This window comes from Bombina bombina, chromosome 1 (genome assembly GCF_027579735.1).
Source record: "Bombina bombina isolate aBomBom1 chromosome 1, aBomBom1.pri, whole genome shotgun sequence".
Lineage (NCBI taxonomy): Eukaryota > Metazoa > Chordata > Amphibia > Anura > Bombinatoridae > Bombina > Bombina bombina.
In genome coordinates this window covers 1,387,580,355-1,387,607,223 of record NC_069499.1, presented here as the reverse complement: position 1 = coordinate 1,387,607,223, position 26,869 = coordinate 1,387,580,355, and the positions used below count along the sequence as shown (strand labels likewise).

Genomic DNA, 26,869 nt, shown 5'->3' with positions numbered 1-26,869 from the left:
CAACAAAAGTGAGTACACCCCTAAGTGGAAATGTCCAAATTTGGCCTAAAGTGTGGCCACCATTATTTTTCAGCACTGCTTTAACCCTTTTGGGCATGGAGTTCAACAGAGCTTCACAGGTTGCCACTGGAGTCCTCTTCCACTCCTCCTTGATGACATCACTGAGCTGGTGGATGTTAGAGACCTTGCGCTCCCCCACCTTCTGTTTGAGGATGCCCCAGAGATGCTCAAAAGGGTTTAGGTCTGGAGACATGCTTGGCCAGTCCATCACCTTTACCATCAGCTTCTTTAGCAAGGCAGTGGTCGTCTTGGAGGTGTATTTGGGGTCGTTATCATGTTGGAATACTGCCCTGCGGCCCAGTCTCCGAAGGGAGGGTATCATGCTCTACTTCAGTATGTCACAGTACATGTAGGCATTCATGGTTCCCTCAATGAACTGTAGCTCCCCAGTGCCAGCAGCACTCATGCAGTCCCAGACCATGACACTTCCACCACCAAACTTAACTGTAGGCAAGACACACTTGTCTTTGTACTCCTCACCTGGTTGCCGCCACACATGCTTGACACCATCTGAACCAAATAAGTTTAACTTGGTCTCATCAGACCACAGACATAGTTCCTGGAATCCATGTCGTTAGTCTGCTTGTTTTCAGCAAACTGTTTGCAGGCTTTCTTGTGCATCATCTTTAGAAGAGGCTTCCTTATGGGACGACAGCCATGCAGACCAATTTAATGCAGTGTGCGGCGTATGGTCTGAGCGCTGACAGGCTGATCCCCCACCCCTTCAACCTCTTCAGCAATACTGGCAGCACTCATATGTCTATTTCCCAAAGACAACCTCTGGATATGACGCTGAGCATGTGCACTCAACTTCTTTGGTCGACCATGGCGAGGCCGGTTCTGAGTGGAACCCGCTGTATGGTCTTGCCCACCGTGCTGCAGCTCAGTTTCAGGGTCTTGGCAATCTTCTTATAGCCTAGGCCACCTTTATGTAGAGCAACAATTCTTTTTTTCAGATCCTCAGAGAGTTCTTTGCCATGAGGTGACATGTTGAACTTCCAGTGACCAGTATGAGAGAATGTGAGAGCGAAAACATCAAATTTAACACACCTGCTCCCCATTAACACCTGAGACCTTGTAACACTGAGTCACATGACACTGGGGAAGGAAAATTGCTAATTGGGCCCAATTTGGGGGTGTACTCACTTTTGTTGCCAATGGTTTAGAAATGAATGGCTGTGTGTTGAGTTATTTTGAGGGGACAGCAAATTTACACTGTTATACAGGCTGTACACTCACTACTTTACATTGTAGCAAAGTGTCAGTTCTTCAGTGTTGTCACATGAAAAGATATAATAAAATATTTACAAAAATGTGAGAGGTGTACTCACTTTTGTGAGATACTGTGTATATATATATATATATGCAAATCTAAGGGAGACAAACAGGTTTTTGTCAGGTATAAGAAATCCTGGAAGAACTTTCTGATCAAACACGGATTGGTGATACTTCAGGTTTTTTCCCCCATTCAATTTGTACTCACTAATCTTTTGTGAGGTTTGTCTAGTTACAAGCGTCTGTAAAACTTCATGTCTCATTATTATAATCACCAGAATGTCTGGAAAAAATCAGAGGCTAAGAGCTGTAATTACTAATTTTATAGCAAAGTTGGGTGTACAAGGACATTATAGAGAAAAAACACATTATTGGCAGGCCTGGTAAAGAAAATCTAGTGCATCAGCAATCATTTTATTATTTATATTTGTATACATGAAAATATATTGATAACAGACAGTTGTCACTTGATGAACTGTTACGTAATGTTTACAGAGATCTTTTGGTCAGCAGTAAATCTAGTTGTCATAGACACCATAACATATCATGTTCCACAATATATAATTTTATATTCTACCATAAAAAGATAATCAGTCATTTCCATTTTGGTCCTGTGTGTTATATGCAAATAAATGATTATCTGAAAAAAGCAGGACAATTGGCAAAAGCTAAAAAAAAAGTCAGAGAACTTAAATGAACAGAATGCGCACAATTGCTTGGCCTGTATCAATGTATTTATCCCCCTCAAACCTATTCATACATAGCTCAGGAGTAGTGAAGATTCTAAGCTGTACACAGGCTGGTGTGGCAATCACGAGCATCATATCTGCATAGCCATCAATACCTGGTGGTGTTTAGCTCAGGAGCAGAAAAGTATTACCACTTCTCATCTGATTTTAATTAGGACTCTATCAAGTTGTGCATGCTGCAAACTGTGTCCAAAGGTACCTCTGAACCTCTCCACCACCTTAGTTGTGGTGGAGTTAAATAATCCTGGAACTGATTTACAAGACCTGCTCTTGTGCTACCAATCAGGGCTGCACAAGTATTTATTTGTATAGTAATAAACACTGTCAGTTTATGCTGCTCACTTGCCTCAAATGTGGGCGAACTGGTTCCCTAGCAGGGAGCATTGCCCGCAGGTTGATATGTTTGTTTTATTGCACTGTTTGCATATAACAATGATCTAATACTAATATAAAGAAGAAATGAATACAATAGTTGTAAAATAAAATGCTGATTGCAATTAAAAAAATCCATAAATCCATTATGAGCATTCTACTTAATTGCCAGCAACAGCTAAATAAGCCCACTCGTACAGTAGTTAAATAAGGCTGAGGTGTGATTGGAAAAGAGAATGACTGTGCCCTGGTCAAGATAAGCTATAGGTCAGTCAGTTAGGTAGTGCTGCCTTTAAAGGGACACTAAACCCAAAATGTTACAACATTCCAATTTACTTATATTATCTAATTTGCTTCATTCTTTAGATATTCTGTGTTGAAGAAATAGCAATGCACATGGGTGAGCCAATCACACAGGGCATCTATGTGCAGCTACCAATCAGAAGCTACTGAGCCTATCTAGATATGCTTTTCAGCAAAAGATAGCAAGAGAATGAAGCAAAATAGATAACAGGTTTTTAAAATGTCATGCTTTTTCTAAATCATGAAAGAAAAAATTGGGTTTCACGTCCCTTTAAGGGAGGGTACTGGTATCCACAATATATAGTTTGTTCCTGATTTTTGAGAATACAAGATGTGAGTGACCCACACAATCTATTTAGTTCTCACTTAACACAACATTAAAAAAAACCACTAACAGCAATGTGTTGCAAAATCCTAAATCACGTATTGTGACCCAGCTTTATATCACTGCTTGTAGCTAAGCAACAGCATCTTCTATGACCTTTTAATATTATCTCCTGAACTTGGAAGGTTGGAGGATATAGATCAGGTGCCAGTGCATGAGTTGTCCTAGCAGGAAGCCTTGGTACATATGACCTGCGCTTCACTTAGGCTTCTGTAACAGGAAGTGCAAAGCTAACTTCCTCTTTTACCACAAAACCATGACAACCTAACACGTTACAAAACCCTGTTTTATCTCAGTATACTTCTCTAAAATGGCCCCCAAACATAATAGTACAAAATACATTTATAGATTGTGTTACTGACATTAAGTGGGCGCCTGAGATACGCTGAGGGAACTACTAATAAAACAATAGCATATTTACAGATGTTTATGGTGACCTCTCAACTTGTTGCCTTCTGCTCACTTCCTTATACAGAAAATAAAAATAACTGTATAAAGTATGGAATTGCATCATTCAACTATTTGTTTTTCTAAGCAGATGAACACTCCTCAGGGCTGAATTTGACAAATTTAACGAACTTAAAGGACATTAACAACCACTTGCTTTTGTGTAAAATCTGTGCTGGTCTCAGACTCGCTAGGAGGCCATAAAGCAAATTCTCTAAATTTGAAATGCTACAAATCAGATGGCTAATTTAGGCTATTTTAAACATTTTGAACACCCAGGTTACACATTTTTTCTTTTTAGCCATTCTAGTGAGCATGGGGCAAAGCACATGTTTTATATAAAAACAAGAGGTCATTATAACAGTTTCAAGGAGCATTAAAAATGCTCACTCTGTGATCAGTTATCACACATAACCAGTGTCAATCTTTATGCTTACATGTGAATTGGTATGAATGATCTATTCACTAGATTGATTTAGGTTCAGGGAATGTACCTTCCATTTGGAGCCCAAGTAAGCTCAGATATCAGCACCTGGCACATGCTTATAGTGCTAATCTATTTTAAAAAAAAGGCTAATACACAAAGCATTCACAAGTGCATTGCATTATACTATTATACTATGCATTATACTATATCCATGTCCCTTTAAAAGACAGACAACTACATATAACATATATATAGCAGTGTTGTCCATTTATCCATAATGGAATAGTGTAGTTAAAAATTGAACTTTTATGATTCAGATAAAGCATGTAATTTTAAGCAACTTTCTAATTTACTCCTATTATCAAAATTTCTTCATTCTCTTCGTATTTTTATTTGAAAAAGCAGGAATGTAAGCATAGGAGCCGGCCCATTTTTGGTTCAGCTGTCTAAATGCAGCCACCAATCAGCAAGCGCTACCCAGGTGCTGAACCAAATTTGGGCTGGCTTCAATGCTTACATTCAAATAAAAATACCAAGAGAACAAAGAAAAAATAATTATAGGAGTAAATTAGAAAGTTGCTTAAAATTGCATGCTCCTATGTAAATCATGAAAGTTTAATTTTGACTAGACTATTCCTTTAAGATCTGGAGACAAACAACATTTTTGGGATATATTTTAGTGAATTAAAGTACCTGTGACACTAATCACTCACCTATGCTCACTCACAGTTCCTACCATTGAGAATAAACATTGGACCTTTTCTGGTACATAAATGTATGTAGCAGAACCAGTGCCATAGCTTTAAATTGTAAGCTGTTTTGGAACATGTTAAGAGACACCTGGTATCTCTTTAATGCAATATGTGTGCTTTTACAAGATGATAACCGTTTAGAGTCCAAATATCCATATTATGGTTTTAACCCCTTAACTCATAGGAAAGCAGGACAGCAGCAACATATTCTGGCAGGTGTTGCAGCCCTTCTCTGGGAGATAAGGGGTTCATTTTAGAGTAAGTTCTCATCTCTGCATTGCCTTTTTTGAGGCATGAAGAAGGTCCTCCTCTGGCAGAGTTTGATGTTGTCATGGTTATCTGTTGAGGAGTATTCGGGATACAGGCAGATTACACTAATCCACCTAGCTAGCTGATTATGCAGGATTTGATTGTGGGGAAGATGCAGCAACAAGCTGGATACCGCAGCACCTCAATATACAGCCCTGCACGAGGCAATGCGTCACCGCATAGGCTCCAGCCCATGAGCTGGAGGGTCAAACGACAGAATGAGCGACCTTCTGTTATACAGGTTGGTCATTTTTGAGTTGGACTTGATGTCATTGAAAAAGTATTTATTTATTTTAACAGGATGGTTATGTGAAAGAGACACAGCACAACTGCAGCTTTGTGTGGGCGTTTGTGTTGCTTAAGTATAATAAGAGGGCAAGAAAAAAATAAAATGTAAACCTCCCCCAAGAGCTTGAAATACAGAGATGGGATAGGATAATATATGTGCTGAGCATTCAGCAGAGAAATTAGTTTAAAGGGATCACAAGTTCAATTAATATTGCAATGATTTATTTATGGAAATGTTATATTTAGGTCTTCTGCAATACTAAATGTATCTCTTTACCAGTTACCAATGCTTTTTGTATCCATCCATTTATTAACATATAAGTTATTTATACAACAACAGAAAACTCATCTCAAGTTCAGATCCAATTGTTCCACCAGATCAAAACTGCCTGCCCCCTCCCATTAGATCTGTACATTATTTAGCCCATCCTTTTGCTACATACTGTAAATCATCAGATCCAATTGTCTGCCTACTTTTCTATTAACATTTTTACCTGAATAGATTCCTTTACTAAAGGAATAACGTCTCCATAGTCATCTTGCTGCCAGGCCATGGTATTTTTTTCTCCTGGATTTGAATTTATTTGCTTTATGTTTATATTCTGTTCTTTTTACCCAGATGTTCTGTGATGCTACTAATCACCACTGATGTACCTTCAAAAATATTAATTACATTTGTATATATTGTCTCTGAAAATGTCTTTGCTTGCTCTCTCTGTCTCATTATACCAAAGAGATGGGCTGAAACCGCAATTTAAAAAAAAAAAGTTTGCTTTTGAAACCTATTTTTGAGGTTTAACACTTATATAGTTTCAAATTCTTTCATAAATTTTGAATGTTAAATGTATCATTCAAATTGTTACACTACACATTTTAATGGTTGACTCTGCAAATATAATATAAAGTATTGTTACTCATTACCCCTTGTAAACACATGTTGAGAGTTCTCCAAAATATATAATATATCTGGATATTTTTGTACACTACGTTCATTTTACAGGTATCAGGATAGTCATCCAGTATAGTGGTAGGGATTGCAGGAATGCAGAGGCTCACGGTATTTCTGTATCAAAGTTCAGGAACTGCTGTTGATTTGCGGAATTATGATTTTGTATGATCTTGAAGCAATAAAGGGATAGAAAAGTAAAAATTTAAATGTGCACGGGTGCATTTGTGCATTATACTTTCATTAGTAATAATGTATCTAGTAAGAGTTATTACTCTTTTTCTGGCCATTCACTAGTATTCAAACACAAAACCTTTGCAGAGATTCAGTTGTGGCGCACAAATTATGTCTTTACAGAAGCAATATACATCACTGCCAACTCTCAGAGCAGGCATGGCGTTTGAATACTGTGGTGCATGGCCCTCACAGCATATGTTGTGCGTATGACACAGAAAAACAGTAATAACTTTTACTGGAAGCATTTTTGCTTATAGACGTATATTGCAAAAATGCGATTTTTACTTTTCTATCCCTTTAAGACATTTGTAGTGGGCAACCAAATACACAGATAAAACAGACCTTGGGGTCGATTTACTATACCACAAATGGGTCCAACTTGCCCTGTGTCCGCGTAGGAGTTAAAGGGACAGTCTACAATAGAATTGTTATTCTTTTAAAAGATAGATAATGCCTTTATTACCCATTCCCCAGTTTTGCATAAACAACACAGTTATTTTAATGTACTTGTTACCTCTGTGATTACCTTGTATCTAGAAACCTTCTTCCAGCCCCCTGATCACATGACTGTGAGTGTTTATTATCTATTGTCTTAAATTTAGCATTGTGTTGTGCTAAATCTTAAATAACTTTCTGTGCCTGAACACAGTGTTATCTATATGGCCCACGTGAACTTCAAAGTCTTTTGTTGTGAAAAACAATTTTAAAAGCATGTGATTAGAGGCAGCCCTCAAGGGCTTAGAAATTAGCATATGAGCCTACCTAGGTTTAGTTTAAACTATGAATACCAAGAGAAAAAAGCAAATTTGATGATAAAAGTAAATTGGAAAGTTGATTAAAATTACATGTCCTATCTGAATAATTAAAGTTTAATTTTGACTAGACTATCCTTTTAAGAAGCAGCGGTCTTAAGACTGCTGCTCCTTAAAGGACCAGTCAACACAGTAGATTTGCATAATCAACAAGCAGCAGCAATGCACTACAGAAAGCTAGCTGAACACAACAGGTGAGCCAACGACAAGAAATATGTATATATGTTCCGTCACCAATTAGCAGCTAGCTAGTGCATTGTTGCAATGCTAGTGCATTGTTGTTCCTGGACTTACATAAGCATAGAAGTAAAACTGCATGCTCTGTCTGAATCATAAAACTTTACTGTCCCTTTAAATGAAGATAAAATGCTGTTAATCATGTTCACTGAATACGTTAATAAACAATATATCTACATATCAGTTCATTTTTTTTTTTTTTTTAAGCAATAACATTTTTAAAATGTTTTAACAGTCATAGAAAATACTGAATTACAATGGTTTTTAATCGGCTGCATAAACCTAATCATTTGTCCCATTTCTGAAAAAAGCACAATTTTATTAAGGGCAGTGTTTGAAGCACACATCCTCTCAAAAGGGCCATGCTGCATATTGAAAGGGACTTGAAACCCAAAAAAATTTCTTTCATAATTCGGATGGATACAATTTTAAACAACTTTCAAATTCACTTCTATTATTAAATTTGCATTGTGCGTTTTGTATCCTTTGTGAAAGAGTAAACCTGGGTAGACTGGTAGGAGATCAGGAGTGTGCATATAACTTTAGCATTGTATGGCAGCAGTGTTTGCAACTATGTGTAACATTTCTATAAACATTGCTGCCAAAAGTAAAACTGATTATTGAAGTAAATTGTCATGCTATGCAATCAATTTGTTGACTGTCCCGCTTAATAGGACAACCGTACATTGTCATCTATCCTGTCTTTGGCTATTGCCTCTTTGTCCCTTTGTATATTTTGTTATTTTATAAAATTACAAAGGTTCTGGGGGCTCTTCTAACCATTGCCAGAACACAAGGTATTGCAGTAGCGCCTTACCTGGAAGATATCTTAGTACAGGCACCATCTTTGCATCTAGCGGAAGAACACTCAGAGTCCCTAATCATGTACTTCTATTATCAAATTTGCTTTCTTCGCTTGTTATTCTTTGCTGAAGAGATATCCAGATAGGTAGCGTGCACGTCTGGAGCACTACATAACAGGGAATAGTACGGCCATCTAGTGCTCTTGTTAATGTATAACATTGTTGCAAAGCTGCTACCATATAGTACTGCAGACGTGCACACTCCTGAACTTACCTTCCTGCTGTTCAACAATTGATAACAAAAGAACAAACAAAATTGATAATAGAAATACCGTAAATTGGAAAGTTGTTTAAAACTGTATACTCTATCTGAATCATGAAAAAAAAATATTGTGTTTTATATCCCTTTAAGTTCCTGGTATTTCTGTCCTATTCCTTTGCTCACTATAAATGCAAAATGAACAAATGAGATGAGCCAGAGCAGTACTGCTGAGAAAGAAACAAATACATAGGGCGCTCCATATGCTGCACACATTTGTCGTATTCCAAGGCGACTGCAGAACTCTGAAACAAAAATTGCTCCAGACATGGAGCAAACGTTCAGTCTGTAGTGCTTCTGTAGCAAGAACCCCGCACCACTGCCAGGTCTGGTACTGTGGCATTTGTGTCTGCTAATAAGTAAGGTCTGACATATTATAGCAAGGAGGAACGTAGCACAGGCACTGAACTTAATGCATGTATGTAATGTGCACAGGCAGTAATATAATCCCACCCACTCTCATATGGGATTTGCAGGTAACATTAATTGCCTTTTTCCTATCTCTTCAGAACAAAGAGAAAGAGAAGATGAAGGAACGAGAGAAGGAAGCAAAGGAGAAAGACACACGTTATACTAATGGGCACCTCTTCACCACCATCACCATCTCGGGTACCACCATGTGCTTTGTGTGTAATAAGAGTATCACTGCCAAGGAGGCCCTCATCTGCCCCAGTAAGTGATATCATCTTCCTATATCTTCCCTCCGGGTTGTTCTATATATCTTCATCTTATCTTACAGAATACAGACTATGGTTGATTTAATATGTTTGTAGGTTACGCGTCATTTCAGTTGATCTGGTTCCCTGTCATTCCTTAACATTCTCAGCCACTGCTGTCCCAGCATGCAAAGCTTTACAAGAGAGCTGACCCCACATGTAGTGAGACAGGAGCTGCAATGTCATATCTTATATTTACATGTTATAAATCCTTATCACTACATCATACAATTATAGTTATTTCCCTTTAACAACTAGCTTGTCAGACTACTCCACAGGCCCCATCTGCCTTCTGTCACTTGATATGGGTCCGCATCTGGTCACAGTGCTGGCTTCAGACTACCTGATTAGAACCACCATTCATCTGGAAACATTTTATTTAGTTTTGCACATGGAAAAGAGTCTGTGCTGCTGAATACAGTTATTTTGCTTGTGTGTCTGTGTGTGCAAACTTCTATAGGAAAATCATTGATATTAAAGGAACTTTAGTCACCCAGTTAAATCCTGTGTAAAATGTTTAGACAATGGGATTTTATTTCATTATTTATGTTATATTCCCCCCCTGTAATTTATTTGAGTAAACTGAGGTTTATCCACAGAACCCCCTCCCACAGGGGCTTGATTGTAATTCCCCCATACTGGATTATGTTGCAGTTTGCCTGTGCTTTTCTGTATATCTAACAATGCTTCACAGTATGTTATAGGCATTGCTTAGAGAAATACACAAGCTTGTTTATATGTGGCCACAGTAATGGTGACCGGTTACTTATATTATAAAGGGTTTAAAGCAGTGTCTCTGGCTGCTCTGGATTTATAAAATTATATGTATTGTGGGATCATCATTTCAGTCTTTAAATGCTTCTAAAAAGATTTTGTTTGTACGCAGATAATTTTCAGTCGCAGGGATACAAGAAAAAAATTATATATGTTTTTTAATATGTGCAAATTTCTGTCAATCGCACCCCGTTTTAGATCACATTAAAATGGTTGTATGGGACATTAAAGGAGAACTAAACACAACAGAATAACATTGTGAACAAATGCATAATAAAAAGACACTGCACAAGCACATTTTTTTTCTGACAAATTTTAAAGTTAGTTACATTTTCCTTCTCTGCATCATGTGATAGCCACCAGCCAATCACTAAATGACATATTCTGTAAATCTTGCACATGATCAGTAGGAGATGGCGCTACAGAAAATGTTCATATAAAAATATTGTGCATATTTATATAATGGAAGTGAATAGGAAAGTTGTTTAGAATTGCCTGCTCTATCTGAATCATGAAAGTTTAATTTTGACTTTAGTGTTCCTTTAACTGCAATATTTAATGTACTTTGCAATAAAATTGGGGCTACTTAGCCATTTTTAAGTCTGAGATAAACACATGGGGCGCGATCCGATATCGATCGCAGTTTGCGGCGCAAGCGAGGGAACCGGCGTCGCCCGCAGTTTCAGCTCGCAACTCGAGCCATCCCATATAGGTCGCCGTCAGATGCTAACGTGCCGTAAGTCTCACAAACCAGCGATGTCCAGAAATCTGCGTAAGTACAAATTTCTGGCGTCGCCAGTGACTTGCGCCACGTTAGAATCTGCCGGCGCCTATAAAACCTGACTAAAGTCTAAAACACCCGCACTGTCTAACACGCCTCCCTAACATAGCCCGCACTGTCTAACACGCCTCCCTAACATAGCCCCCACTGTCTAACCCTCTATCCGCTATCCCCCCTCACTAGCCTAACAATAAAAAAGCTATTAACCCCTAAACCGCCGCTCCTTTACCCCGCCGCAACCTAATAAAGTTATTAACCCCTAAACCGCCGCTCCCGTACCCCGCCGCCAGCTATATTATATCTATAACCCCCTAAAGTGAGCCCCTAACACCGCCGCCATCTATATTAAAATTATTAACCCCTAATGTAAGCCCCTTACACCGCCGCCATCTCTATTAAAATGATTAACCCCTAATTTAATCTACCTACCCTGCCGCCAGCTATATTATCTATATTAACCCTAAGTATATTATAGTTAATATAGGTATTACATTATATATATTAACTATATTAACCCTAATTATATTAGGGTTAATATAGTTACTATAGTATTTATATTAACTATATTAACTCTATCTAACCCTAACTAAATTTATATTAAATTAATCTAATTAATTTATAAACTAAAATATTCCTATTTAAATCTAAATACTTACCTATAAAATAAACCCTAAGATAGCTACAATATAATTAATAATTACATTGTAGCTATGTTAGGGTTAATATTTATTTCTTCTGTTAAGTGTGATCAGTCCACGGGTCATCATTACTTGTGGGATATTAACTGCTCCCCTACAGGAAGTGCAAGAGGATTCACCCAGCAGAGTTGCTATATAGCTCCTCCCCTCTACGTCACCCCCAGTCATTCTCTTGCACCCAACGACTAGATAGGATGTGTGAGAGGACTATGGTGATATATTTAGTTTTTATATCTTCAATCAAAAGTTTGTTATTTTATAATAGCACCGGAGTGTGTTATTCCTTCTCTGGTAGAATTTGAAGAAGAATCTACCTGAGTTTTTCTATGATTTTAGCCGGAGTAGTTAAGATCATATTGCTGTTTCTCGGCCATCTGAGGAGAGGTAAACTTCAGACCAGGGGACAGCAGACAGATTAATCTGCAAAGAGGTATGTAGCAGTTTATTATTTTCTGACATGGAATTGATGAGAAAATCCTGCCATACCGTTATAATGTAAACTCAGCCTTGAATGCAGTAGATGTAGCTGATATCAGGCTGTCATGTATGTATATTTTACACTTCAGTTTTCTGGGAAATGGTACTTCTCTGACTTTTAAACTGTATACATAGACTTAACCTATTTTGCAGGGACTTGCAATAGGTTTTAAATGACAATTAATTATTGAGGTAAAACGTTTTTTTGCTGGCATGTAAAAACGTTTTTTTCTCTGAGGTACTGGGTGAAAAAATATTTTGGGCACTTTTTTTCCACTTGGCAATAGTTTTGATTTAAATTAGAGCAGTTCACTGATCCCTCTCACTGTTATGTGTGTGGGGGAGGGGCCATTTTGGTGCTTTTACTATGCATCAGAAAAAACTCAGTCAGAGGTTCATTTTCTTCCTGCATGATCCGGTTCATCTCTACAGAGTTCAGGGTTAGTTATCATTTGCTGAGGGAAACAATCCTTTGCTAAAACTGTATATTTTGACAAAGATTGATGCTATAACTTAATTATTTTATCTGTTATAATATTTTTCTGTGCTTCTTAAAGGCACAGTTCGTTTTCATATTATTTGTAAATTACTTTGAAAAGTATTTCCAAGTTGCTGTTTATTTGCTAGTGTGTTAAACATGTCTGATTCAGAGGAATATCTCTGTGCTATATGTGTTAATGCCAAAGTGGAGCCCAATAGAAATTTATGTACTAAATGTATTGATGCTACTTTAAAAAATAGTCAATCTGTACAAATTGAACATATTTCACCAAACAACGAGGGGAGAGTTATGCCGACTAACTCGCCTCACGTGTCAGTACCTGCATCTCCCGCTCAGGAGGTGCGTGATATTGTAGCGCCGAGTGCATCTGGGCGGCCATTACAAATCACATTACAAGATATGGCTACTGTTATGACTGAAGTTTTGGCTAAACTACCAGAACTAAGAGGTAAACGTGATCACTCTGGGATGAGAACAGAGTGCGCTGATAATGCAAGGGCCATGTCTGATACTGCGTCACAGTTTGCAGAACGTGAAGACGGAGAGCTTCATTCTGTGGGTGACGGTTCTGATCCAAATAAACTGGACTCAGACATTTCAAATTTTAAATTTAAGCTTGAGAACCTCCGTGTGTTACTAGGGGAGGTATTAGCGGCTCTGAATGATTGTAACACAGTTGCAATCCCAGAAAAAATGTGTAGGTTGGATAAATATTTTGCGGTACCGACGAGTACTGACGTTTTTCCTATACCTAAGAGACTTACTGACATTGTTACTAAGGAGTGGGATAGACCCGGTGTGCCTTTCTCACCCCCTCCTATATTCAGAAAAATGTTTCCAATAGACGCCGCCACACGGGACTTATGGCAAACGGTCCCTAAGGTGGAGGGAGCAGTTTCTACTTTAGCTAAGCGTACCACTATCCCAGTGGAGGATAGCTGTGCTTTTTCAGATCCAATGGATAAAAAATTAGAGGGTTACCTTAAGAAAATGTTTGTTCAACAAGGGTTTATATTGCAACCTCTTGCATGTATTGCGCCTGTCACGGCTGCAGCAGCATTTTGGTTTGAGTCTCTGGAAGAGACACTTCAATCATCCACACTAGATGACATCACACACAAACTTAAATTCCTTAAGTTAGCTAATTCATTTATTTCAGATGCCGTAGTACATTTAACTAAACTTGCGGCTAAAAATTCAGGATTTGCCATTCAGGCACGCAGAGCTCTGTGGCTAAAATCCTGGTCAGCTGATGTTACGTCTAAATCTAAATTGCTTAATATTCCTTTCAAAGGGCAGACCTTATTCGGGCCCGGCTTGAAAGAGATTATTGATGACATTACAGGAGGTAAAGGTCATGCCCTGCCTCAGGACAAGGCCAAAGCCAAGGCTAGACAGTCCAATTTTCATTCCTTTCGTAATTTCAAAGCAGGAGCAGCATCAACTTCCTCTGCACCAAAACAGGAAGGAGCTGTTGCTCGCTACAGACAAGGCTGGAAACCTAACCAGTCCTGGAACAGGGGCAAACAGGCCAGAAAACCTGCTGCTGCCCCTAAGACAGCATGAATTGAGGGCCCCCGATCCGGGACCGGATCTAGTGGGGGGCAGACTTTCCCTCTTCGCCCAGACTTGGGCAAGAGATGTTCAGGATCCCTGGGCGTTAGAGATCATATCTCAGGGATACCTTCTGCACTTCAAATCCTCTCCCCCAAGAGGGAGATTTCATCTGTCAAGGTTGTCAACAAACCTAACAAAGAAGGAAGCGTTTCTACGCTGCGTACAAGATCTTTTATTAATGGGAGTGATCCATCCAGTTCCGCGGTTGGAACAAGGACAAGGGTTTTACTCAAATCTGTTTGTAGTTCCCAAAAAAGAGGGAACCTTCAGGCCAATCTTGGATTTAAAGATCCTAAACAAATTCCTAAGATTTCCATCGTTCAAGATGGAAACTATTCGAACAATTTTGACCATGATCCAAGAGGGTCAGTACTTGACCACAGTGGATTTAAAGGATGCTTACCTTCACATACCGATTCACAGAAGTCATTACCGGTATCTAAGGTTTGCCTTTTTAGACAGGCATTACCAGTTTGTAGCTCTTCCATTCGGACTGGCTACGGCTCCAAGAATCTTCACAAAGGTTTTGGGCACTCTTCTGGCGGTACTAAGACCACGAGGAATTTCAGTAACTCCGTACTTAGACGACATACTGATACAAGCCTCAAGCTTTCAAACTGCCAAATCTCATACAGAGATAGTATTGGCATTTCTAAGGTCGCATGGATGGAAAGTGAACGAAGAGAAAAGTTCTCTCTTTCCACTCACAAGAGTTCCCTTCCTGGGGACTCTGATAGATTCTGTAGAAATGAAGATTTACCTGACAGAGGACAGGTTAACAAAACTTCTAAATGCATGCCGTGTCCTTCATTCCATTCAAGAGACCAGAAATTCTCTTCTATGGTGGCTTTATCGGCCACATCTGTCCAGGGGAATGCCATTCAGCAGGCCAGACTGGTCAATTGTAACAACAGACGCCAGCCTACTAGGTTGGGGCGCTGTCTGGAATTCTCTGAAGGCTCAGGGACTATGGAATCAGGAGGAGAGTCTTCTTCCAATAAACATTCTGGAATTGAGAGCAGTCCTCAATGCTCTTCTGGCTTGGCCCCAGTTAGCAACTCGGGGGTTCATCAGGTTCCAGTCGGACAACATCACGACTGTAGCTTATATCAACCATCAGGGAGGGACAAGAAGCTCCCTAGCAATGATGGAAGTATCGAAGATAATTCGCTGGGCAGAGTCTCACTCTTGCCACCTGTCTGCAATCCACATCCCGGGAGTGGAGAACTGGGAGGCGGATTTCTTAAGTCGTCAGACTTTTCATCCGGGGGAGTGGGAACTTCATCCAGAGGTCTTTGCCCAAATACTTCGACGTTGGGGCAAACCAGAGATAGATCTCATGGCGTCTCGACAGAACGCCAAGCTTCCGCGCTACGGGTCCAGATCCAGGGATCCGGGAGCGGTCCTGATAGATGCCTTGACAGCACCATGGACCTTCAGGATGGCTTATGTGTTTCCACCTTTCCCGATGCTTCCTCGATTGATTGCCAGAATCAAACAGGAGAAAGCATCAGTGATTCTAATAGTGCCTGCATGGCCACGCAGGACTTGGTATACAGATCTGGTGGACATGTCATTCTGTCCACCTTGGTCGTTACCTCTGAAACAGGACCTTCTGATTCAGGGTCCTTTCAAACATCAAAATCTAACTTCTCTGAAGCTGACTGCTTAGAAATTGAACGCTTGATCTTATCAAAGTGTGGTTTTTCTGAGTCAGTTATTGATACCTTAATACAGGCTAGGAAGCCTGTTACCAGAAAGATTTACCATAAAATATGGCGTAAATACCTATATTGGTGCGAATCCAAAGGTTACTCTTGGAGTAAGGTTAGGATTCCTAGGATATTGTCTTTTCTACAAGAAGGTTTAGAAAAGGGGTTATCCGCTAGTTCCTTAAAGGGACAGATCTCAGCTCTGTCCATTCTGTTACACAAGCGTCTGTCAGAAGTTCCAGACGTTCAGGCTTTTTGTCAGGCTTTGGCCAGGATTAAACCTGTGTTTAAAGCTGTGGCTCCACCATGGAGTTTAAACCTTGTTCTTAACGTTTTACAGGGTGTTCCGTTTGAACCCCTTCATTCCATTGATATAAAGTTGTTATCTTGGAAAGTTCTATTTTTAATGGCTATTTCCTCGGCTCGAAGAGTCTCTGAGTTATCAGCCTTACATTGTGATTCTCCTTATTTGATTTTTCACTCGGATAAGGTAGTTCTGCGTACTAAGCCTGGGTTCTTACCTAAGGTAGTCACTAACAGGAATATCAATCAGGAGATTGTTGTTCCATCCTTGTGCCCAAATCCTTCTTCGAGGAAAGAACGTCTTTTGCACAATCTGGATGTAGTTCGTGCCCTTAAATTTTATTTACAGGCAACTAAAGATTTTCGACAAACGTCTTCCCTGTTTGTCGTTTACTCTGGTCAGAGGAGAGGTCAAAAAGCTTCTGCTACCTCTCTCTCTTTTTGGCTTCGTAGCATAATTCGTTTAGCTTATGAGACTGCTGGACAGCAGCCTCCTGAAAAAATTACAGCTCATTCCACTAGAGCTGTGGCTTCCACTTGGGCCTTTAAGAATGAGGCCTCTGTTGAACAGATTTGCAAGGCTGCAACTTGGTCTTCGCTTCATACTTTTTCCAAATTTTACAAATTTGACACTTTTGCTTCCTCGGAGGCTATTTTTGGGAGAAAGGTTCTTCAGGCAGTGGTTCCTTCTGTATAAAGAGCCTGCCTATCCCTCCCGTCATCTGTGTACTTTTGCTTTGGTATTGGTATCCCACAAGTAATGATGACCCGTGGACTGATCACACTTAACAGAAGAAAACATAATTTATGCTTACCTGATAAATTCCTTTCTTCTGTAGTGTGATCAGTCCACGGCCCGCCCTGTTTTTTAAGGCAGGTAAATATTTTTTAAATTATACTTCAGTCACCACTACACCCTTGGCTTCTCCTTTCTCGTTGGTCCTTGGTCGAATGACTGGAGGTGACGTAGAGGGGAGGAGCTATATAGCAACTCTGCTGGGTGAATCCTCTTGCACTTCCTGTAGGGGAGCAGTTAATATCCCACAAGTAATGATGACCCGTGGACTGATCACACTACAGAAGAAAGGAATTTATCAGGTAAGCATAAATTATGTTTTTACAGGTAAATTGTTAATTATTTTAACTAGGTATAATAGATATTAAATAGTTATTAACTATTTAATATCTACCTAGTTAAAATAATTACCCAATTACCTGTAAAATAAATCCTAACCTAAGTTATAAATACACCTACACTATCAATAAGTTAAATAAAGTACAAACATCTATCTAAAAATACAATTAAATTAACTAAACTAAATTACAAAAAAAAACAAACACTAAATTACAAAAAATAAAAAAAAGATTACAAGATTTTTAAGCTAATTACACCTATTCTAAGCCCCCTAATAAAATAATAAACCCCCAAAATAAAAAAAATTCCCTGCCCTATTCTAAATTAAACATATTTCAAAGCTCTTTACCTTACCAGCCCTTAAAAGGGCCTTTTGTGGGGCATGCCCCAAAGAATTCAGCTCTTTTGCATTCAACAAATACAATCCCCCCCCCCATTACAACCCACCACCCACATACCCCTATTCTAAACCCACCCAAACCCCCATTAAAAAAGCCTAACACTACCCCCCTGAAGATCTCCCTACCTTGTCTTCACCACACCGGGCCGAACTCCTGATCCGATCCGGGCGATGTCGTCCTCCAAGCGGCAAAGAAGAATTCTTCCTCCGGCGATGTCATCCTCCAAGCGGCAAAGAAGAATTCTTCCTCCGGCGACGTCTTCCTCCAAGCGGCAGCAAAGTCTTCATTCTTCCGGCGGCATCTTCAATCTTCTTTCTTCGCTCCGCCGCCGCGGAGCATCCATCCCGGCCGACTGCTAAACTTGGAATGAGGTACCTTTAAATGACGTCATCCAAGATGGCGTCCGCCGAATTCCGATTGGCTGATAGGATTCTATCAGCCAATCGGAATTAAGTTAAAAAAATCTGATTGGCTGATTGAATCAGCCAATCAGATTCAAGTTCAATCCGATTGGCTGATCCAATCAGCCAATCAGATTGAGCTCGCATTCTATTGGCTGTTCCGATCAGCCAATAGAATGCGAGCTCAATCTGATTGGCTGATTGGATCAGCCAATCGGATTGAACTTGAATCTGATTGGCTGATTCAATCAGCCAATCAGATTTTTTTAACTTAATTCCGATTGGCTGATAGAATCCTATCAGCCAATCGGAATTCGGCGGACGCCATCTTGGATGACGTCATTTAAAGGTACCTCATTCCAAGTTTAGCAGTCGGCCGGGATGGATGCTCCGCGGCGGCGGAGCGAAGAAAGAAGATTGAAGATGCCGCCGGAAGAATGAAGACTTTGCTGCCGCTTGGAGGAAGACGTCGCCGGAGGAAGAATTCTTCTTTGCCGCTTGGAGGATGACATCGCCGGAGGAAGAATTCTTCTTTGCCGCTTGGAGGACGACATCGCCCGGATCGGATCAGGAGTTCGGCCCGGTGTGGTGAAGACAAGGTAGGGAGATCTTCAGGGGGGTAGTGTTAGGCTTTTTTAAGGGGGGTTTGGGTGGGTTTAGAATAGGGGTATGTGGGTGGTGGGTTGTAATGGGGGGGGGGATTGTATTTGTTGAATGCAAAAGAGCTGAATTCTTTGGGGCATGCCCCACAAAAGGCCCTTTTAAGGGCTGGTAAGGTAAAGAGCTTTGAAATATGTTTAATTTAGAATAGGGCAGGGAATTTTTTTTATTTTGGGGGTTTATTATTTTATTAGGGGGCTTAGAATAGGTGTAATTAGCTTAAAAATCTTGTAATCTTTTTTTTATTTTTAGTAATTTAGTGTTTGTTTCTTCTGTTAAGTGTGATCAGTCCACGGGTCATCATTACTTGTGGGATATTAACTGCTCCCCTACAGGAAGTGCAAGAGGATTCACCCAGCAGAGTTGCTATATAGCTCCTCCCCTCTACGTCACCTCCAGTCATTCTCTTGCACCCAACGACTAGATAGGATGTGTGAGAGGACTATGGTGATATATTTAGTTTTTATATCTTCAATCAAAAGTTTGTTATTTTATAATAGCACCGGAGTGTGTTATTCCTTCTCTGGTAGAATTTGAAGAAGAATCTACCTGAGTTTTTCTATGATTTTAGCCGGAGTAGTTAAGATCATATTGCTGTTTCTCGGCCATCTGAGGAGAGGTAAACTTCAGATCAGGGGACAGCAGGCAGATTAATCTGCAAAGAGGTATGTAGCAGTTTATTATTTTCTGACATGGAATTGATGAGAAAATCCTGCCATACCGTTATAATGTAAACTCAGCCTTGAATGCAGTAGATGTAGCTGATATCAGGCTGTCATGTATGTATATTTTACACTTCAGTTTTCTGGGAAATGGTACTTCTCTGGCTTTTAAACTGTATACATAGACTTAACCTATTTTGCAGGGACTTGCAATAGGTTTTAAATGACAATTAATTATTGAGGTAAAACGTTTTTTTGCTGGCATGTAAAAACGTTTTTTTCTCTGAGGTACTGGGTGAAAAAATGTTTTGGGCACTTTTTTTCCACTTGGCAATAGTTTTGATTTAAATTAGAGCAGTTCACTGATCCCTCTCACTGTTATGTGTGTGGGGGAGGGGCCATTTTGGTGCTTTCACTATGCATCAGAAAAACTCAGTCAGAGGTTCATTTTCTTCCTGCATGATCCGGTTCATCTCTACAGAGTTCAGGGATCTCAAGAGTCTTTTTTGAGGGAAGTAATCATTCACAGCAGAGCTGTGCTGATTGTATTGACTGTGATATAAAAAACGTTTATTTGTGTATTTTTTTCTGCTGCCTGGGTTAGTTATCATTTGCTGAGGGGAACAATCCTTTGCTAAAACTGTATATTCTGACAAAGATTGATGCTATAACTTAATTATTTTATCTGTTATAATATTTTCTGTGCTTCTTAAAGGCACAGTTCGTTTTCATATTATTTGTAAATTACTTTGAAAAGTATTTCCAAGTTGCTGTTTATTTGCTAGTGTGTTAAACATGTCTGATTCAGAGGAATATCTCTGTGCTATATGTGTTAATGCCAAAGTGGAGCCCAATAGAAATTTATGTACTAAATGTATTGATGCTACTTTAAAAAATAGTCAATCTGTACAAATTGAACATATTTCACCAAACAACGAGGGGAGAGTTATGCCGACTAACTCGCCTCACGTGTCAGTACCTGCATCTCCCGCTCAGGAGGTGCGTGATATTGTAGCGCCGAGTGCATCTGGGCGGCCATTACAAATCACATTACAAGATATGGCTACTGTTATGACTGAGGTTTTGGCTAAACTACCAGAACTAAGAGGTAAACGTGATCACTCTGGGATGAGAACAGAGTGCGCTGATAATGCAAGGGCCATGTCTGATACTGCGTCACAGTTTGCAGAACGTGAAGACGGAGAGCTTCATTCTGTGGGTGACGGTTCTGATCCAAATAAACTGGACTCAGACATTTCAAATTTTAAATTTAAGCTTGAGAACCTCCGTGTGTTACTAGGGGAGGTATTAGCGGCTCTGAATGATTGTAACACAGTTGCAATCCCAGAAAAAATGTGTAGGTTGGATAAATATTTTGCGGTACCGACGAGTACTGACGTTTTTCCTATACCTAAGAGACTTACTGACATTGTTACTAAGGAGTGGGATAGACCCGGTGTGCCTTTCTCACCCCCTCCTATATTCAGAAAAATGTTTCCAATAGACGCCGCCACACGGGACTTATGGCAAATGGTCCCTAAGGTGGAGGGAGCAGTTTCTACTTTAGCTAAGCGTACCACTATCCCAGTGGAGGATAGCTGTGCTTTTTCAGATCCAATGGATAAAAAATTAGAGGGTTACCTTAAGAAAATGTTTGTTCAACAAGGGTTTATATTGCAACCTCTTGCATGTATTGCGCCTGTCACGGCTGCAGCAGCATTTTGGTTTGAGTCTCTGGAAGAGACACTTCAATCTTCCACACTAGATGACATCACACACAAACTTAAATTCCTTAAGTTAGCTAATTCATTTATTTCAGATGCCGTAGTACATTTAACTAAACTTGCGGCTAAAAATTCAGGATTCGCCATTCAGGCACGCAGAGCTCTGTGGCTAAAATCCTGGTCAGCTGATGTTACGTCTAAATCTAAATTGCTTAATATTCCTTTCAAAGGGCAGACCTTATTCGGGCCCGGCTTGAAAGAGATTATTGATGACATTACAGGAGGTAAAGGTCATGCCCTGCCTCAGGACAAGGCCAAAGCCAAGGCTAGACAGTCCAATTTTCGTTCCTTTCGTAATTTCAAAGCAGGAGCAGCATCAACTTCCTCTGCACCAAAACAGGAAGGAGCTGTTGCTCGCTACAGACAAGGCTGGAAACCTAACCAGTCCTGGAACAGGGGCAAACAGGCCAGAAAACCTGCTGCTGCCCCTAAGACAGCATGAATTGAGGGCCCCCGATCCGGGACCGGATCTAGTGGGGGGCAGACTTTCCCTCTTCGCCCAGGCTTGGGCAAGAGATGTTCAGGATCCCTGGGCGTTAGAGATCATATCTCAGGGATACCTTCTGGACTTCAAATCCTCTCCCCCAAGAGGGAGATTTCATCTGTCAAGGTTGTCAACAAACCTAACAAAGAAGGAAGCGTTTCTACGCTGCGTACAAGATCTTTTATTAATGGGAGTGATCCATCCAGTTCCGCGGTTGGAACAAGGACAAGGGTTTTACTCAAATCTGTTTGTAGTTCCCAAAAAGAGGGAACCTTCAGGCCAATCTTGGATTTAAAGATCCTAAACAAATTCCTAAGAGTTCCATCGTTCAAGATGGAAACTATTCGAACAATTTTGCCCATGATCCAAGAGGGTCAGTACTTGACCACAGTGGATTTAAAGGATGCTTACCTTCACATACCGATTCACAGAAGTCATTACCGGTATCTAAGGTTTGCCTTTTTAGACAGGCATTACCAGTTTGTAGCTCTTCCATTCGGACTGGCTACGGCTCCAAGAATCTTCACAAAGGTTCTGGGCACTCTTCTGGCGGTACTAAGACCGCGAGGAATTTCAGTAGCTCCGTACTTAGACGACATACTGATACAAGCTTCAAGCTTTCAAACTGCCAAATCTCATACAGAGATAGTACTGGCATTTCTAAGGTCGCATGGATGGAAAGTGAACGAAGAGAAAAGTTCTCTCTTTCCACTCACAAGAGTTCCCTTCCTGGGGACTCTGATAGATTCTGTAGAAATGAAGATTTACCTGACAGAGGACAGGTTAACAAAACTTCAAAATGCATGCCGTGTCCTTCATTCCATTCAAGAGACCAGAAATTCTCTTCTATGGTGGCTTTATCGGCCACATCTGTCCAGGGGAATGCCATTCAGCAGGCCAGACTGGTCAATTGTAACAACAGACGCCAGCCTACTAGGTTGGGGCGCTGTCTGGAATTCTCTGAAGGCTCAGGGACTATGGAATCAGGAGGAGAGTCTTCTTCCAATAAACATTCTGGAATTGAGAGCAGTCCTCAATGCTCTTCTGGCTTGGCCCCAGTTAGCAACTCGGGGGTTCATCAGGTTCCAGTCGGACAACATCACGACTGTAGCTTATATCAACCATCAGGGAGGGACAAGAAGCTCCCTAGCAATGATGGAAGTATCGAAGATAATTCGCTGGGCAGAGTCTCACTCTTGCCACCTGTCTGCAATCCACATCCCGGGAGTGGAGAACTGGGAGGCGGATTTCTTAAGTCGTCAGACTTTTCATCCGGGGGAGTGGGAACTTCATCCAGAGGTCTTTGCCCAAATACTTCCACGTTGGGGCAAACCAGAGATAGATCTCATGGCGTCTCGACAGAACGCCAAGCTTCCGCGCTACGGGTCCAGATCCAGGGATCCGGGAGCGGTCCTGATAGATGCCTTGACAGCACCATGGACCTTCAGGATGGCTTATGTGTTTCCACCTTTCCCGATGCTTCCTCGATTGATTGCCAGAATCAAACAGGAGAAAGCATCAGTGATTCTAATAGCGCCTGCATGGCCACGCAGGACTTGGTATACAGATCTGGTGGACATGTCATTCTGTCCACCTTGGTCGTTACCTCTGAAACAGGACCTTCTGATTCAGGGTCCTTTCAAACATCAAAATCTAACTTCTCTGAAGCTGACTGCTTGGAAATTGAACGGTTGATCTTATCAAAGCGTGGTTTTTCTGAGTCAGTTATTGATACCTTAATACAGGCTAGGAAGCCTGTCACCAGAAAGATTTACCATAAAATATGGCGTAAATACCTATATTGGTGCGAATCCAAAGGTTACTCTTGGAGTAAGGTTAGGATTCCTAGGATATTGTCTTTTCTACAAGAAGGTTTAGAAAAGGGGTTATCCGCTAGTTCCTTAAAGGGACAGATCTCAGCTCTGTCCATTCTGTTACACAAGCGTCTGTCAGAAGTTCCAGACGTTCAGGCTTTTTGTCAGGCTTTGGCCAGGATTAAACCTGCGTTTAAAGCTGTGGCTCCACCATGGAGTTTAAACCTTGTTCTTAACGTTTTACAGGGTGTTCCGTTTGAACCCCTTCATTCCATTGATATAAAGTTGTTATCTTGGAAAGTTCTATTTTTAATGGCTATTTCCTCGGCTCGAAGAGTCTCTGAGTTATCAGCCTTACATTGTGATTCTCCTTATTTGATTTTTCACTCGGATAAGGTAGTTCTGCGTACTAAGCCTGGGTTCTTACCTAAGGTAGTCACTAACAGGAATATCAATCAGGAGATTGTTGTTCCATCCTTGTGCCCAAATCCTTCTTCGAGGAAGGAACGTCTTTTGCACAATCTGGATGTAGTTCGTGCCCTTAAATTTTATTTACAGGCAACTAAAGATTTTCGACAAACGTCTTCCCTGTTTGTCGTTTACTCTGGTCAGAGGAGAGGTCAAAAAGCTTCTGCTACCTCTCTCTCTTTTTGGCTTCGTAGCATAATTCGTTTAGCTTATGAGACTGCTGGACAGCAGCCTCCTGAAAGAATTACAGCTCATTCCACTAGAGCTGTGGCTTCCACTTGGGCCTTTAAGAATGAGGCCTCTGTTGAACAGATTTGCAAGGCTGCAACTTGGTCTTCGCTTCATACTTTTTCCAAATTTTACAAATTTGACACTTTTGCTTCCTCGGAGGCTATTTTTGGGAGAAAGGTTCTTCAGGCAGTGGTTCCTTCTGTATAAAGAGCCTGCCTATCCCTCCCGTCATCCGTGTACTTTTGCTTTGGTATTGGTATCCCACAAGTAATGATGACCCGTGGACTGATCACACTTAACAGAAGAAAACATAATTTATGCTTACCTGATAAATTCCTTTCTTCTGTAGTGTGATCAGTCCACGGCCCGCCCTGTTTTTTAAGGCAGGTAAATATTTTTTAAATTATACTCCAGTCACCACTACACCCTTGGCTTCTCCTTTCTCGTTGGTCCTTGGTCGAATGACTGGAGGTGACGTAGAGGGGAGGAGCTATATAGCAACTCTGCTGGGTGAATCCTCTTGCACTTCCTGTAGGGGAGCAGTTAATATCCCACAAGTAATGATGACCCGTGGACTGATCACACTACAGAAGAAAGGAATTTATCAGGTAAGCATAAATTATGTTTTTTTTTTGTAATTTAGTTTAGTTAATTTAATTGTATTTTTAGATAGATGTTTGTACTTTATTTAATTTATTGATAGTGTAGGTGTATTTATAACTTAGGTTAGGATTTATTTTACAGGTAATTGGGTAATTATTTTAACTAGGTAGATATTAAATAGTTAATAACTATTTAATATCTATTATACCTAGTTAAAATAATTAACAATTTACCTGTAAAATAAATATTAACCCTAACATAGCTACAATGTAATTATTAATTATATTGTAGCTATCTTAGGGTTTATTTTATAGGTAAGTATTTAGATTTAAATAGGAATATTTTAGTTTATAAATTAATTAGATTAATTTAATATAAATATAGTTAGGGGTGTTAGTGTTAGATAGAGTTAATATAGTTAATATAAATACTATAGTAACTATATTAACCCTAATATAATTAGGGTTAATATAGTTAATATATATAATGTAATAACTATATTAACTATAATATACTTAGGGTTAATATAGATAATATAGCTGGCGGCGGGGTAGGTAGATTAAATTAGGGGTTAATCATTTTAATAGAGATGGCGGCGGTGTAAGGGGCTTACATTAGGGGTTAATAATATTAATATAGCTGGCGGCGGTATAGGGGGATTAGATTAGGGGTTAATAATTTTTATATAGGTGGCGGCGGTGTAAGGGGTCAGATTAGGGGATAGATAAGGTAGATGGCGGCGGTTTTAGAGGCTCACAGTAGGGAGTTAGTTTATGTAGATGGCGGCGGGGTCCGGGAGCGGCGGTTTAGGGGGTAATAACTTTATTAGGGATTTCGGGGGGGGGGGGATCGCGGTTGACAGGGAGATAGACATTGCGCATGCGTTAGGTGTTAGGTTTATTTTAGCAGATCGCGGTTGATAGGGAGATAGACATTGCGCATGCGTTAGGTGTTAGGTTTATTTTAGCAGATCGCGGTTGACAGGGAGATAGACATTGCGCATGCGTTAGGTGTTAGGTTTATTTTCTAGTTAGTTTAGGGAGTTACGGGGCTCCAATAGTCAGCGTAAGGCTTCTTACGGCTGCTTTTTGTGGCGAGGTGAAAATGGAGTAAGTTTTCTCCATTTTCGCCACGTAAGTCCTTACGCTGCATATTGGATACCAAACTGCGCGGGTTTGGTATACCTGCCTATGGCCCAAAAAACTGCGGGCGACGGCAGAAATATACGCGCGTAACTTCTAGCTTACGCCGTATATAGGATACCAAATCCGCGCAATTATTGGCGTCGCCGGCTTTTGCGGGCGACGATTTATATCGGATCGACCCCATGCTCGGTATTGTTCTTACAGTCTATGCAGATGCTAATTAGTGTGCTGCTTACCTATCAAGCTGCTGATTGGTGGCTGCGCATATATGAGCGCATTGGCTCACTCAAAGTATTCAGCTAGCTCCCATTAATACATTACAGGTCCTTCAACAAAAGCTACCAAGAGAATGAAGCAAATTTGAAAATAGAAGTAAATTGTAAAGCTGTTTAAAAATTGCAAGCTCTGTCCAAATCATGTCCCTTTAAGCTACAGAATATGACTTCCAGCCTGCCTCTCTAAGGAGCATGAGACAAGCACAATTTTTTTACAGCAAAAACATTGTATTTTCCAGCAAAATAACTAATGTACAGTGTAATTTAGTTTTTTTACTGAGCATCTATAGTCAAGTAGTGGAGCTCACTATTTAGGTAAGTTGTGAAGATAGCACACAAAAAACTACATTTTACTATGAGATTTTATAGCAAGTAATATATTTCTTACAGCGTTCTGCTAATTAATAAAACAAAGGCAGTAAACTGATACGGGAGGTAAATATTTACTGTGGGGAATATATTATTTCCTACTCTAGCTGAGACAAATTAGCAAATATTCACTGCA

General features: G+C 40.2%; 1 protein-coding gene across 4 annotated transcripts in view; it reads left to right on the top strand.

The window, feature by feature from the left end:
• Positions 1 to 26,869, top strand: part of ARHGEF2 (Rho/Rac guanine nucleotide exchange factor 2) — a 918,648-nt gene that overhangs the window by 775,470 nt on the left and 116,309 nt on the right. For all 4 annotated transcript variants that reach the window (XM_053704543.1, XM_053704550.1, XM_053704538.1 and 1 more), the window contains one exon: positions 9,231 to 9,393. In XM_053704543.1, the coding sequence (XP_053560518.1) occupies positions 9,231 to 9,393 (163 nt within the window). The remainder of the gene's footprint in view (positions 1 to 9,230; positions 9,394 to 26,869) is intronic.